This window comes from Columba livia, unplaced genomic scaffold (assembly GCF_036013475.1).
Source record: "Columba livia isolate bColLiv1 breed racing homer unplaced genomic scaffold, bColLiv1.pat.W.v2 Scaffold_82, whole genome shotgun sequence".
NCBI lineage: Eukaryota > Metazoa > Chordata > Aves > Columbiformes > Columbidae > Columba > Columba livia.
Window position 1 is genome coordinate 303,672 of NW_027043810.1, and position 15,112 is coordinate 318,783.

The following is a 15,112-nucleotide window of genomic DNA, read 5'->3' on the forward strand; positions in this document are numbered from 1 at the left end:
GCCAAAAATTGATACCCATTTCTTGTAGGAGACAGGAGTCTCTGTGTCTTCCACTATCTCAGCCCTGGAGAGCAGTCCAAAGCTTCTGTGCAGGTGGAGAATTGGAAGCAATGCATGAGTTAGATGCTATTGAAACTTGACCTAAGATCCATTTGCAGCAAGAAAGAAAAAAATCGACAGTTAAGTGCTCTGTCAATTCCAAGAGGGTGTGTTTGTGTGATTTGAAGCCACGAGGGCTGATATTTGTTGAGCTCACTCAGCCATTTTCCCAATCCTGTTAAGGCACAAAGCACTCTGCAAAACTTGAAAAGAAGGTGTCTTTGCAGCCAAGTTTTCAGAATCAGCCTCAGTTGGGGTGCTCAAGTACAAAAAATCAAACAGGGGTACCTCAAGTGAGTTAATTGGCATGGTTCACTTCCAGAAAGTCTCAGAAACAGTTTCTGTTCAAAACTCCACACCCTCAGACTCCACCAGGTTCCCCAGACAAAAATCCGAGCCAGTTTCAGCCTGACCAGGTTAATCTGTTTCTCCTCAACTGTGTCTGGATATCTCTTCTTACCATGTGTTCCCTGGCTCACTTCCTTCCCCAAAGGCACTGTATGAACCGTCTGTGTGCTTGTACAGGAGTTGCCGCTGATATCCTGTGGGAAAAGGGGGTAGTGAAGATGCTCTGTGTCTATTGCATTCTCAAGGTGACAATGTGCCTCTTCAATCCTGCTGATTATTATAGAGAACATTGACTCTGAGGAATTCAGCAAAGGGCTTTCAGGGGGGCCGCCATGTACCCCTTGTTCAGCTGAGACACAGCAACCTGATTCACACTGCTGTAATTCCCATGGTGTCGGGCAAGTGATGCTACACAAATGCTGTTCAGCACCAAGCCTCTGCTGACATCCCCACTGCACAACCTGCTGTAGTGAACATCACCAGCTTAATAACCCAAAATGAGCATGAATCCACTTACCACTTTGCAGATAGCCAATTGCCTTCTGTTTGATTTCTGGAGTGAGTTGTCCTGTTTCTTCAAGGTATCGTGTGATAAAGACATTAGGGGCAAAATGAACCATGTTCTGCTCACCACAGCCACTGGGCATCTGGAGGAGCTCATGTATGTTGTCCAGTGCTGTTCCCAAAATGTCACCTGTAGGACAGAACCACAGCTTTGGGAGCTTTACATATTCTTGCATACAAAAAAAATTCTGATCTCACCAGTTCTCCAGATAATCTGCTAAAACCAGTCTCTGCACCTCTGCTCACACTATAGTGACTTTCATGTCTGTAGAGCCCTGCAGGAATGGTGATATGGTACTTGTCTGTCTTTCCCTTGGCTAGGTGAAATTATATGTCTATCTGTCCCAGTGTCAGTTGTATAAGAGATGGGATGCTTCTCTGGAAGACATGAGGGCCTAGTATCACACCTCACTGTACATATTCTCTCTTGTGAGACATGGTGACACCAGAAGAAAAGACTCCTGCAGAGCAAAATCTTACTTTCCAAGACCCCCTTAAATCTCACCTAAGAAAGAGATGTGGGCTCTCTCCGACCCAAGGACCACGTTCTCTGGCATAGTGAATGTGATTGTCTCTGAAGCTGAAGTTCCTGCAGATGGCAAAACCATCAGAACAACAACAGGCCGAGGGAGATGGGAGACACACAGTCAACCTCAGGAGTCTGGTATCACCTCATCACTTGGCAAAATCAGCATTCAACAGAGAGGATGACATAGAGATCAGGCCACCTGCTGATGAGTGACTATGATATGGTTAGGTGGTGGCTTGGTGCTCCCCAGGAGTTTGTCATAGTACTGGGTAGAGCTGAATGGCTTTGCCTGCTCATAAAAGCTCCAAAATCCCTGACTTTCCCCTCCCAATGCACCTCCAGATAGTTCTAGAACTGTTCACACACCACACTGCTTCTGCTTGGTCTTCTTGCTCTGTGTGTATGTACAGCTCCAGTGACAAGATAGTCCCTGTATCTGGGGTACCTGCACCTACCTTTAGGGCACAGGAGTGAGGTGTGTGTCTTTTCCTCCAGTAGCCCCTCTGCCTGGTGAGGAGAAGGCTGGTCAGGTCAGAAGGGAGAGCAGTAAAATGAGACAGCAACGGTGCAGCACCCCACCTTCCTGCAAGCACGTGTTCCATCCTCCTAGGCCGTGCAAAAGGCCTCACACAGACAGTGGGGATATGTGTGCTGACAGTGAAGTGACCCTGGGAAGCAGTTTTCTAAGCTGCTGCATGGTCTCTGCCCCCATAGCGCTGCTAGCAAGCAGTTCTGAAATCTCTGCCCCATCAAATGGAGGTGCTCAGCTCATGCCCTGACCCAGCCTACCCTTAGAATCAATCCTTGATCAGCCTCCTCAGGAAACATGCCTACCTGCCTGGCTCGCTCACCCTTCCCAGAGTTACCTACTTGGCTGTTTTGAGTCTGACCTACTTCCAATCTTGCCAGAACCTTGAAGAAGACTCTGACCTTCACCAGCAGGTGTTTAACCACTGTGTCCTTCCCTCCAGACTCTGGCACAACAGCTGTACTCTCAGTGCAAACATCTTCCTGTTCCGTCACCTCAGCAGTGACAGTGAAATTCACCTTCCCTAAAGAACAAAACATCGAGAGGCCAGTTGGCACAGTCATGCCTGTGTTTTAGTTTTCTCATTCATGCTTTGTATAATAGGCCACTCTCCCTTCCAGCCCAGCTCTGGTTTCCTCAAGCAGCTCTGCCAGTGCCTCCCACTTATGCCCGTCTCTCATCTCCTTACCTAATTTTGTAGCCTTCACATCCCAAAAGAATGTTTTTGCTGAATCAGGACACAGACAAGCAGTGAACCTGGTATTTGCATGCATAAATTCAAAATCCCTGGAGTCCATTAGGCTAAGCTGGAGCTAGAGGCAAAACAAAAGGGAGTTCAGATTACAGAGTTGCTGCTGTGTTTTTCCTTTCAGCTCCTTGATCCAAATGTCAGTCAAGCTCAGACGTCCAGGGTGAGTATGATGATGGCCCTATTGCAATATCTATGGGCCACCAACAGCCCATGGACATTGCAGTCCTGTAGGGTTGAACTTACGGGGGGGATAGGCTGGACAGAGATGGCTCTGCATGGAGCTTTGTGGAGAGCTTCCTTGGTGTCTTTTGCTCAGTGCCTGGTGAGGCAGCCCCTTGTCTGGGTCTGTCAGTGAAATACTGTTACCACACATCCCTCCACCCAAAAATCATCCTGAAAGGAGCCACTCACCACCATGCACTGTTTCATGTAGCTGAAAACTTTGACTTTCAGGGGAAACGACTCCCCTCGGAAGATGGAATAGGGCAAGGTGGGTTCCATGAAGAAGGGTTTGAAGCTCTGCAGGCCGGTGATCTCTGAGATTCCCAACCCATGTCTCTCTGAGATGCAGAAAGTCATGGCTTTCCAGTCTGTTATACTGTCAGGTACTGTGGCAGCTAGCTCAGCAGTCCCTGAATCACTGAGGAAAAAACGGAGTGGAAGGGGTTGTCCATGTTATACAACCAGCCTGTATCTTCTGACACTTCAGCAACACTACCAACCAAACTTCCATCCACTTCCAGCCACAGCTCAGCAGTCATTATTATGTGTCACTTACATATCTGCATCCACAAAATCAAAGACAGTCCTGCCCTGAAATGGGTATGATCCAGCAAAATGAGATAGAGAGTTAGGGATCCTATTTTGCAGAATGTTGGCACATGGGAGAACTGAGAAAGCTGAGATATGTGAATAGCAGAACAACAGTGGATGGTTGAATTTAGCAAGACCTTTGACTCCCATAGTACCTTGTAGCCAAATTAGTGTGGACTGGACAAGTGGGTGATAAGGTGAGCAGAAAATGTGCTATACCACTTGGGAAAAAGGGTGGTTATTGGTGACACAAAGTCCAGCTGGACCCATGACATCCCTCGGGAATTGATACTTGAGCCAATACTGCTTAGTGGTTTTATTAATAACCTGGCTAATAGGAGAGAGGGCATCCTCAGTAAGATTAGCAGACTACCTTGGTATGTATTAGCAGACTGTACCTTATTGGGGAGGGATTTCTGATATGCTGGAGGGAAAAGTTGCTGTTAAGAAGAACCTTGACAAACTGGAAAATTTGGCTTGAAAATTAGTAAATACTAAATTCTGTATGTGGGATGGAATAATACCATGCAACAGTGCAGGCTAGTTAAGACTGGATAGTAAGCAGCTTTGCAGAATAAGAGGTGGGGGTTCTGGTGGATAACAAGTTGAGCACATCTCATGTGCCCTTACAGTAATGAAGGCCATCTACTTCTGGACTGTATTAAGTAGACTGCAGGGACTAGGTTGAGAAAAATTATTTTTCCCCTGTATTCTTCCCTTGCGGGACCACATCTGCAGTGTTGTGTCCCATTTTTGCCTTGCAGCATAAGAAATATATTGACATACTTGGATGCATGCAGTGGAGGACTTCCAAGATGGTCAGGGGGCTGGGACATTTGATGTACAAGGAGAGACTGAAAGAACTAGGGTTTTCAAACTTAAGAGGGAAGATCTAGGGGAAGACATTTTTGTTTTCTACAGCTACCTAGTGGGAAGGTGTAGAGACAATGGAATCAAACTCTTCTGAGGTGCATATTGATAGAATGAAAAGTAACAGACACAAGCTGGAATATGAGAAATTCTGACTCAGGATTAAAAATATACCATGAGGATAGTCAAATGCTGGAACACTGGAACAGGTGCCCAGATAGTTTGTGAAGTCTCCATCCTCAAAGATACACAGTCCTTGACTACAATAACTTGATCAAACTGGATCTGCCTTGCACAGGATGTTGAGCTACAGATCTCTGGAGGCCTCTTCCATCCCACAGGGGTCTATGATTTTAAGTTCCTCAGAATCATTTGAAAAATCTCAAGCAAAGACAGGAGGTGAACCAAACCTCCATTGTCTTTATTCACTTCTTCACACCTCCCTTTTCTTTGTGGGCACAGAAGGCAATAATACCCTGACTCTGCTCCTGCCCATTCCCCCTCCACTGTGGCTGGCAGGAGGTCTGGATCAATGTGGGGCTACAGTCCATAATTACTCACTTGATGGGAACCAGAGTCCAGATGAATGTTTCTGGAAACCAGGTACGTATTGGCCCTGCCTCGCTAGCCAGCTCAACGTGCTCTGACTCAGCATGTTCAACAGCAGCATCTGTTTCTGGGTCCAAGTTGTCCAAGTCTGCCAGCTCTCCATAAGCTATTGGGAATACAAGCATTCATTCAGAGCAACTGTGAGATCAGGACAGTGTTCAGCTGGGGAAAGCTCAGCTCTCTGTCCCTCCCACTCCAATCCCATTTGTCCTCTCCAAGATGCCCTCAACCTACATAACCATTGTCTCCCACACGAAAATCCAGGAGACCATGTGAGTTCCAGTATATGTGTGTTCCCCCATGAGGGGGAGATAGCAGAAAGGCCTAGATACTGCCCAGTATCAATCTTGGCTCACACTGTAGTTTCCAGCAAGACCTTTCCTAGTCTTACAAACAGATGTTCCTTCCTGAGACAGCTGCCTCATTTTCCCCCTTGAGCATATTATCTTCCTGCCTGTCAGCAGAAGCTTCCAGGCAGGTTCTTCCTATGCAGCCAACCCTTCACCTTTTCAGTGTGCTGGACACACATAAACTTCAGGACCCTCCCTCTCTTCCTGTGGGGCACATCTTCTGTGCAACCTCCCACCCAGCTCTGGAGCCATCCCCAGTTCCTGAGGATACATGTTCAGCTGCCCTTGTGCAGCCTGTATGTTACCCATGATTTCCAAAGAAACAGGATAAAGATGTACACATGTAGTCATAGTAGAAGGTGGTCTGGGTGCGGCATTCAATTGGAGACTTGATTTTAAGGTTGGTTAAAAATGTTAGACCTGAATTCTGGAGGAAAGAAGAGGAGGAAAAGAAGGCAGATTTCAGTGCAGGGGGTGGTATGCCTGAGGGTCTGTCTCTGCTCCCATGTTCTAGCATATTGCCCACCCTGTGTAGTTGCACCTCAGCCTGACCTGTGAATTTATACAGGGAGAGAATGCAGAACCACCCTTCTCCCATGGCCTGGTCCTGGCCACTCATACCAAAGGAGACTCTCTCCAGTCAGGATTGTGGGGGTGACCACTTGCATGTATATGTCCACACATGAAGTCGTCATTTTAGCACCACGGTTTGCTGCCCACCCTAACACAGACTTGTCCTCATCTTTCACCTGCTATTTCTTTCTATTACTTTTTCCCTCCTTTCCCCAGTCCCCCTTTTCTTTCAGGTTCATTGCTTTTGCAACCTCCAATTTTATCTGACTCAGGCTGATACTTGCCTCTCCTTCCAACCCCTAGAAAGTCAGAGGGTCTCGAGTTTAGGATAAATGGAGAGCTGGGTTCTAGGGATATGGGTTAATGGGAATTTATCGAGCTGAAAGCATGGAGTGTCAGAGATCTCTTAGTTCAGAAGCTTGACAAATTCAGAACTTGAAGTTGCCAGTGATCACAGGAAAGACAATCTGTGAAGCTACCCAGCTCTGACCTAGGATATGAAAGGACTCAGCTCTGGTAGTCAGGTTTTCTGGAAGTTAGATTCACCTTCAGAAGTTCATAGACATCTGGTTGTGACACTGCGTAAGAGTATCTGTTGTACGTGAATGGTGACATTGATCCTGGTGGAAGGGTGGTCTGAGAGGAACCAATGATTCCTGGGCTCTCGTGGTTAGTGCAGTAGTCACTGTAAGAGTCTGTGAGGGTGCTGGGGTGCTCCTGAGAATAGCTGAACATATTGTACACCTGTAGACCAAGAATGAAAACAGTACAGGTCAGTGTGAGAGGTGGGAAGTTTTTCATTTCTATCTGGAGATTTTCTGTGACCGCAAAGGCAGAGCTTAGGTCCTGCCTGACACAAAAGTCTCACCCCAAAGGTTTTTGAGCTTCATGGAGAGCCTCCACAAGTTTTAGATACCTAACATCAGAGATGAACATGAACCCCTCTGGAGTATGACTGCATAGTTGTGGCCACTTCTAGCTCATAGATTGTACCTGTGAGCTCAATGTATACTGTAAAGGTACCTTCCCTGTAAGAGTCATTAGATAGCCTCTTGTCTGACTGAAGACACATCCTGGATCCACCAAGACAGTGTCAAGAGGCAATTCAAGGGTCCTTAGACCCATTGCATCTGAGGTCTAGAGGTGAAATTGAACCTTTCCACTGCCAAGGCATCACTTACAGTCCAGTTTGTGATTGGAAGGACTGTCTGTTTCATGCAAGCTGGAACAAAGAAATGGAACCTACCACACATCTTTTTGAATGTAACTTTTTCAAAGCACTATCATGAATTTTTCAGGAGATGGAAGTCTCTTGCCATCTGGTTGCCACTGTGGCAAAGCACTCTAAGTTTAACAAAGATGTGCCTTTGGGCTATACTTAGGGTGGACACTGATCCCTTTGTAGACACTGAAAATTTTGACTGGTATTTGATGTTGGCCTTCATTTTTTCTCATTAAGCCATGTCCTATCCCCCTCTCAAGTGCCTTATTAACCAGTGCCTGCAAAGAGATACTCAAAAAGCATCTCTCCAATATTAGCAAGGCTCAGCACTAAAGTGACTCACGCTATCTCTGGATAGCTCAGCCTCTGGCCTCAGGAGAAGGACACTCTGGTCTACAGCATGGATACTACATAAGGAGCCTCGTGCAGCCTGCAAATGGAGATGGACAGTCGATCCTGGGAGAGCCACTCTGCCTGAGAAGCCAAGCTTCACCTGAAACAGCAGGAGAAAGAGGGATTGAAGACATTGATAGAGGAAGGAAAGGGGAGACTGTGGGTATTGGATTCTGCTGGACATACATTGCCAATTTGCAGTTAATTAGCTACCCTCCTGCCTGCCTGATGTTTTGTTCACTACTTACATGGTTCCTGAAGCACTTGGAGACTTTCAGACTGAAGATGTCCGCTGCCACTTGTCCTTCAGGGAAAGCAATGTAGACAAAGATGGTAGCCATGGGCGAAATGAGGTCAATGGGCAGACTGACATTGAAAGCCCCATTATACTGACCTGAAGAAAGAAGGAGAAATAGAAGAAGTATAGGAAGAGGCAAGGAAGTCTGTTTCCAAGGATCACAGAAGCATCATACTCATCCTCTATAATACTTCTGTACAGTTACGTGGATAAAGACTATTCTGCCTTGCCTCTGGGGAGGCCACAGCCAGTCCAGGATGTAGGTTAGTGCCATTTTGTAGCACCAAATGAGGATCTTGTTAACAGTGTGCACTTGGGAGAAAAACGACTTTCCACTTGAGTCCAGCAAAAAGATTCAGTGGGTTTTCTTGGAGGTGTCTGATAATTCCTGCTTGGCAGATAAACTCTGACAATTTCATCATTTGATTGAAAAAAAATAGGTAAATTAAAAGACAGAAGAGAGATACCATATTTGCCATTTTCTCTTGACTTTTTGTGCCAGACCTGGGTATTCCTGTTGGTCTCAGATCTCTTTTCTCTCCTTTCTCATTTAGACTGGAAGTGCTTTCCTCTGGGTCCTTAATCTGTCCCTGGTATTTAAATGCTCTTACCTAATGATGGATCAAGAAGTACTGTTGTTTGGCCATGATGTACAAGGGATCCTCTGGCCAAAACCTAAAGGGCAAAGAACAGAACAAAGGGTTGATAGTGCCCCTGCTCCATGCCTCTGGGCCAGCAAAGGGCCCTGTGCTGACACAAGCCCATCACAAAGCTGACTTCATTGATGGTGCTGCCTGGCACTCACCAGGTGGTAGAAGTCTGCTCTGGCAGCCCCATCCCCCAGCTCTGTGGCTAGGATGTGATACTGCACAGTGACCTGCTGCACGTCCCCACAGGGCAGCATTGCCCGCACTGGCTGGATCTTCACAGAGCTGCGGCTGGAAGAGTAGAAGGCCCTTAGTGTGAGGGATGCAGTGCCATAAGACACCCTCACATTTCGACCTCTTAAGTCCTCCGGCTGGGTCTTTGCCTGTGACACAAAAAATGTTTCTCGGTGTCTGAAGATTTCCGACAACCCTCCTCACACCAAAATCAAGACTGACTGTACAGTGGGTTCTGAACTTTCCCAGGGTAAAGTGTCTATTTCCACCTAAGCCAAGCTCAGTCAGCCCCTTTCTGTGGAGTCTGGCATTGTCTGCTCCACCATCTGCTGTGGAGTCTGGCATTGTCTGCTCCTCTGGGATAATTAGCACCTAAAGAGGAGTCCAGGAGCTGTATACTACTAGGACTTGGGCTAAAGCCTGAACTTCAGCAATGCTGCTGCCACCCTGAGAGCAAGCCAGATAGTTAGACTGTGTAAGAGTGGCTTATTCATCCCTGGATCAAACCACTGAACCCTTTGCTTCTGTCTGGTACTTGTGAGGAAAGTATGGATCTGCCCTAATATTGCATTTCACTGTTCAATATTAGCCCACTCACACGCTGTATTTCTTTTAGTGCTTTCTCTGATCCATAGGTTAGAGGTGGCAGGGAACAAATGAAGATGAATAGCCTTGCTCATCTTTAACCTATGACCTATCTGCACTGAGACTATGATAGTAACATTTTTTGGGCTTTCAGCAAGGTCAGGACCCATCATATAAAATTCTGTATGCACTCTGATAAAGAGACAGGGCTTGTCTTGAAGTGCCTTGACCTTGAAGTTGGGTAGAGCATGGCCAACAGGTTGAGGGAGGAGATTCTGCCCCTCTACTCTGTCCTGGTGAGACCCCGCCTGGATTACTGCATCCAGCTCTGGAGCCCTCAGTAGAGGAAATACATGGACTTGTTGGAGACGGTCCAGAGAAGGGTCACCAAGGTGATCAGAGGGCTGTAACATCTCTCCTGTGAGAACAGGCTGAGAGTGTTGGGGTTGTTCAGTCTGGAAAAGAGAATGCTCAAGGGAGACCTTATTGTGGCCCTTTAGTACTATAAGAAAGATGGTGGCAGACTTTTTATCAGGACCTGTTGCAACAGGACAAGGGTAATGGTTTTAAAGTAAAGGAGACGGGATTCTGGCTAGACACGAGGAAGAAATTTTTTACAATAAGGGTGGTAAAATACTGGAACAGGTTGCCTATGGAAGTGGTAGATGCCTCATCCCTGGAACCATTCAGTGCCAGGCTGGATGAGGCTCTGAGCAATCTGATCTAGTTGAAGATGTCCCTGCTCATGGCAGAGGCCTTGGACCTTTGAAGGTCCCGCCCAACCCAAACTATTCAATGATTCTATTATTAGAAATCTACTCCTACGACCAAACAGAGAGTCTTCCCTGTTCATGGGAAAGCAGATGGGAAGTTTTCTCTCTCAATTCCCTGTTGACGGCATCCCCGTTTAGCTTCTTACATCCTGATTACCTGCTCTGCTCCAGATTGGCTTGGAACAACTGTTTCCTTACTAACCTGCCTTCCTTCTTCCCTAAGTTTTCTGCCTCTTATATCCCAGTTTTCTCCTAACTCTTACATTATGTGGAAACACCACACAAACTGGTCACTGCCATTTTATTCTCCACATATATTTTCAGATGCTTATTCCCTAGTTCCTTTCCTATCTTCTTATTCCACACCATGTGGGAGTTCTTCCTTTGCTCTTTGCCCATGTCCAGCCCCATAAAGTCCTTTCCACCTCAGAAGGAGTTACAATGTAGGTAGACCTCAGTCACAATTTCATGGGGTCCCTGTCCACTGCTCCATCTATCATCATTCTCCGGACTGGTCAGGGACTCTGTGTCGTACCAGCAGTCAGAACTCTGGCTCTGCTTTGGGCTATTCCTCTTGCCCTGGATTTACGATTTCATTGTTCCATGCCTCTGTCTCCCTGGCTATACTGAGACAACTTCACAGACTATAGATCTGAGGGATGCACTGCTTAATGCTAGCCAAATCCAATGTAATTATTGGTCTTAACCTGTAGTAGAACTTTACTGCTGTTGTCCCATGCTGACGTGTCTAAGGTGAAAGATGCCATCCCAGTGTCATCTATGAAGTAGGTCTTGATCTGCTTCCTGCTACCGTGGGACACTGTAAGAATCACTTCCTTGTTCTTCACGTGTGTCCCATTAGCACTTTTGAGTTCCAGCTGTAATGATGCAGAGAACAGTCGCAGAATTGAAGGCCTCGGGATTTAAAATCCACCTCACAGTACAAGTTCCAGTTCCCCTCTCTGAAAAGGGACTCTGTGGCAGAAAGCAAACCCCCCTCTCTCCCCCTCCCTTCTTCAATATGGAAGGAGTAGACACATCTCCCTCTCTCCCTGCTGTTTGAGGCTAACAGCTTGTTTTGTTCGGCCTCAGGAGCCCCCTGGCCAGGGCCATTAAGAGAGAGAAGAAGGGAGTGCTGAGGTGCCAGGGAGCCGCTGGGTGCCTGTGGCCAGTGTGGGGGATGTTTGGAAGCTTCAGGGGCACCCCACAGCCAGTGTGGGGGTGCAGAGAAGTTTCTGGAATGCCCACAGTCAGATCTGATCAGGCTATAAAAAAAAAAGGGATTCTTGTCGTAACTCTGCCCTTTGTTGCGGATCTCTTGGAGCACGAGCCAGATGCTGCCGCCAAGAGCCCCGCCTGGGATGGAGACTCCACTTGCCTTGCCGCCGCATGTGTGAGTAAAATTAGTCCTTGCAGGATTGCAAGGGTATCTACTTTCCGTGTACATTTGCATGCGTACTTTCTGTGCTCAATACAAGCACGTGTAAAATTAATCCTCGCATAATCATGGGTGTATTTTCCTACCATGCTTCCACATAAGCATGTGTAACTTTTTGTGCACATCTGCACGCTTATTTTCCATGCTCAATACGAGTACGTGTATAAAATTAATCCTCGCATAATCACGGATGTATTTTCCTCCCATGCTTCCACATAAGCCTGTGTAACTTTCCGTGAACATTTGCACGTGTATTTTCTGTGCTCAATACAAGCACATGTATAAATTATGTCCTCGCACAATCACAAGTGTATTTTCCTCCCGCGCTTCCACTTAAGCACGTGTAATATTCCGTGCACCTTTGCACGTGTATTTCTCCTCGCAGGATTGCAAGTGTTTTATAAATTTACCCTCGCGGGATTGCAAGTGTACACTTTCCGTACTCAATATGAGTACGTGTATCCCTTTAAAATAATCCCACACCATGTTCAGGCAAGTGTGTACTCCTCCTGGACTCAGAGACGGCTCCAACATTGTTTTGGGTGAAGCCATGTGCATGCACTCTGTGGACCGCCTGTTGTATTAGTTGCTGCGCCTTAATAATTTTCCTCAACTGATATCCGAACCTGTGTTCAAGTCACTTTTGGAGTGCTAAAACCCTGTTTCTCACAGGTTTAATAAAAGTTGTTTTGGACCCTGTTGTCCCTTAAACCAACCTTGGGGTGCCTCCGTGACAGACTCTCAGTATGAACTCTAACTCCACCAACTGCTCCCCATTTATGCAGCAGCCATCTCATCTGGCAAAGCCATGTGCCTATCCCATGGTTGGACCTTTGGATTAACTCTTGGTAGAGATGTCAAAGGAGAGACTGGGACAGATGACTGTGCTAGTATCTTTGGGCAGCTCAGACAAGGGGACCCCTCAGTACTTCCGTGCCTGACATCTCCTTAGGCTCAACTTCTGGCCTTTCCATGTTTCTGTGCTGTTCACTTACATTTCCATAGTAGGGAGCTCCTTGCTGATAGTAGTAGCTTGTACCCCAGAATTGGAGAGTTGTGATATCAAAAGTAACCTTGCAGTTTTCAGTGGCGTTGAACTCCACTCCTAGGAAAGATGGAAGGTATATGCAGGTGAGTATCACATGTCTGAATAAAGGCAGCAGGATTGGATGGACTGAGGTAAGAGGTTGCTCATAGGAGGTTGTAGTTTCTCCATGTAACTTCAGGAGTCATTTAACACACGCACTTCGCAATAGTGCCTCCTACATTCTGACCTGCTAGACTGACAGCACTCTACTAGGAGGTCTCTGACAGTTCTCAAATGCTCTTTCTGACTTTGTTTAAGATGGTCTTACTTGTCTTACTTGTAATTATCCACTCCCATTCTCCTCCCATTCTCACAGCAGAGTCACTAGAAGGCAAAATTTTGTGTTGCCTTCACCATGTTAGTTTACAGTCTGCTGTTTTGTTGTGTGGTGCCCATCTGAAATCACTGTAGTTGTTTGCTATGTGAATGTATGTCGATGCTTTCAGCAAGGACTGCAAAACATTTTCTTGCAAGGAAAGGTTTGTAAAATTTTGTACGAGAGAAAACCTCATAGGATGGGATATTTAACAGTAGCTCTGGACAAGTATCCTCATCTCCCTGTCTGGGATGTGGAGATAAAACAGTACACAGTTGGGGCCTTGATTATCACTGGTTACTCTGAGTATCTTCTAATTCCAATGGACTTTCCTAAAGTATGGTTTAGGAGCAAGAGAACCTGGCCTCATCCACCTTTGTGCACATTTCTACTGTGACTAGAAGACAAGAAAAAGCAGCTCTTGTCCATCTCTGACAAACCAAGGTGACTGTCAGAGCTGGACTGGCCACAGCTTGTGCAGGAGCAAGCATACTGGTAAAGCCCATCCTGCAGCTGGGAGAATCCACATGTTTTATGTGAGTCAGACCTGGGTGCTATGGTACATGAGAGCATCCATGCTGCTGTGGTGCTCCCAGGGAAGACACAACTCTCTGAACACTTGACCCCATGGCAGCCAGTGCAGATATCTCCAGTGGTTTGGTGGGAAGACACAAGGATCCATGAAGAGTCTTACAGATGGAAACCCAAAGACAGGCATGTTGCACGAGTGTAAAGTTAAAGTAAAATATTTTCCACAAAGCGTAGAATCAGTTTTTGGTACCTGTTCCACTTTCTTTCAGAAAAGCCACAGCTTCCAGGTTGAAATCATAATTGTCACCGTGCTTCTGGTGGTAGATTTGAATATTCACCTCAGTACCAAAGCAGCCATCCTTGTTTGTCTGAGGATGCAAAATTGTATCTGTTAACCAACCATGAATGCTCTAGTCCCTTCTGTAGTGCAGATCAAACCCAAGTTCCAGAAGCCTAAAAGTACATGATAAAGACACTTGAGTTAAAGCATCAACTCCCGTACTAACATGAAACATACTGCTTTTCTGTGGAGCAGTCACTAATAGGAGATGCTGTTTCACAGGTATCTCTTCTTCACACATTCACTCATATGCCAGTAGCAAACATGAGTTGTCATTTCTCCCTGATGACATGATTTCTTCTTCTAAGGCAGGATTTATCTTTAAGATATGTGGTGCATTACTTAAAAATATGTAAACAAATATAGATACATTAATTCAACCCTAAAGATGAATGAGTAAAGTTTGTGCTAATCTGCAATTGCTTGTTTAGCTGCAAGGCATAATCTTTGTGTTTCCAAAACAGCTGTTTCTGGGAAACAGCACATAGATTTTCGCACCAGATTAAAAAGTGGTGCGAAAAAACATCCAGTGGAAGTAAATCGATGTGGAGAGTGTTTGTACTTTTTATTGGTTTGTTGCAACACCGTTTTGTAGGCAAATCTGCAATAGTTAGCTTGCCCACAGATGCTTCTTCCTTTGAGTGCATCTCAGAGCTGTCAGAGAAATCACTGAGAGAGGCTAAGGTTACTACACTAGGGAGTTAAGGACATATCAGTCGTTCAACCCCAAGCAAAGAGCATGCTGCTTCAATAGCTGATGCCTGTCCCGTTCCTCCATTTAGCATTCTTCTCTCTCTTTGCCCTGTTCCTCTCTTTTGTGAGAGGAGTGTATGTCCCATATGCTCACCTCGCCAGTGTAATCCTTACAAATACTGTGCTTGGCTTTGGAAGACTTCCGATTATAGCGGATATGTTTACGGCACACCACAGCCTTCACAATACCATGGACTGGTTTCCCATATGTGTACCTGGCAAACATGGCAGAGAGGATTACACTCACATACAGAAACAGTGGCTCAAGGGTGAATAGTATCAGCTTTAGTCTGTGATTTGCAGCTATACAACCCAGCAGTACGCAGTATCTTCATGGTTCATGAGCTCAGCAGAGGCTAAGAAGTTAAAGTGACTTAATCAGACAGAGATAGAAGGCAGTGGTGTATGAGTTCTCTCCAAGTCAACACTAGTCCCACCAGGCAGTGCTAGCGGACATCAC

The 15,112-nt window shown here is 46.1% G+C and overlaps 1 protein-coding gene across 5 annotated transcripts in view; it reads right to left on the minus strand.

Moving 5' to 3' along the window:
* Positions 1–15,112, minus strand: part of LOC102087416 (alpha-2-macroglobulin-like protein 1) — a 28,486-nt gene that overhangs the window by 7,271 nt on the left and 6,103 nt on the right. For 4 of the 5 annotated variants that reach the window (XR_002422742.2, XM_065048401.1, XM_065048402.1 and 1 more), the window contains 18 exons: positions 14,747–14,867; positions 13,810–13,927; positions 12,621–12,730; positions 10,895–11,065; positions 8,754–8,978; positions 8,560–8,623; positions 7,899–8,044; positions 7,601–7,750; positions 6,582–6,779; positions 5,802–5,889; positions 5,065–5,218; positions 3,232–3,460; positions 2,758–2,881; positions 2,471–2,592; positions 1,996–2,062; positions 1,517–1,600; positions 965–1,141; positions 560–641 (listed from right to left, as the gene is read on the minus strand). Coding sequence is in view for 4 of the 5 variants with exons in the window: in XM_065048401.1 (XP_064904473.1) it covers positions 560–641; positions 965–1,141; positions 1,517–1,600; positions 1,996–2,062; positions 2,471–2,592; positions 2,758–2,881; positions 3,232–3,460; positions 5,065–5,218; positions 5,802–5,889; positions 6,582–6,779; positions 7,601–7,750; positions 7,899–8,044; positions 8,560–8,623; positions 8,754–8,978; positions 10,895–11,065; positions 12,621–12,730; positions 13,810–13,927; positions 14,747–14,867 (2,430 nt within the window). In the remaining variant the exon portion in view is untranslated. The remainder of the gene's footprint in view (positions 1–559; positions 642–964; positions 1,142–1,516; positions 1,601–1,995; positions 2,063–2,470; positions 2,593–2,757; positions 2,882–3,231; positions 3,461–5,064; positions 5,219–5,801; positions 5,890–6,581; positions 6,780–7,600; positions 7,751–7,898; positions 8,045–8,559; positions 8,624–8,753; positions 8,979–10,894; positions 11,066–12,620; positions 12,731–13,809; positions 13,928–14,746; positions 14,868–15,112) is intronic. The other variant, XM_013369470.3, reaches the window with a different exon arrangement.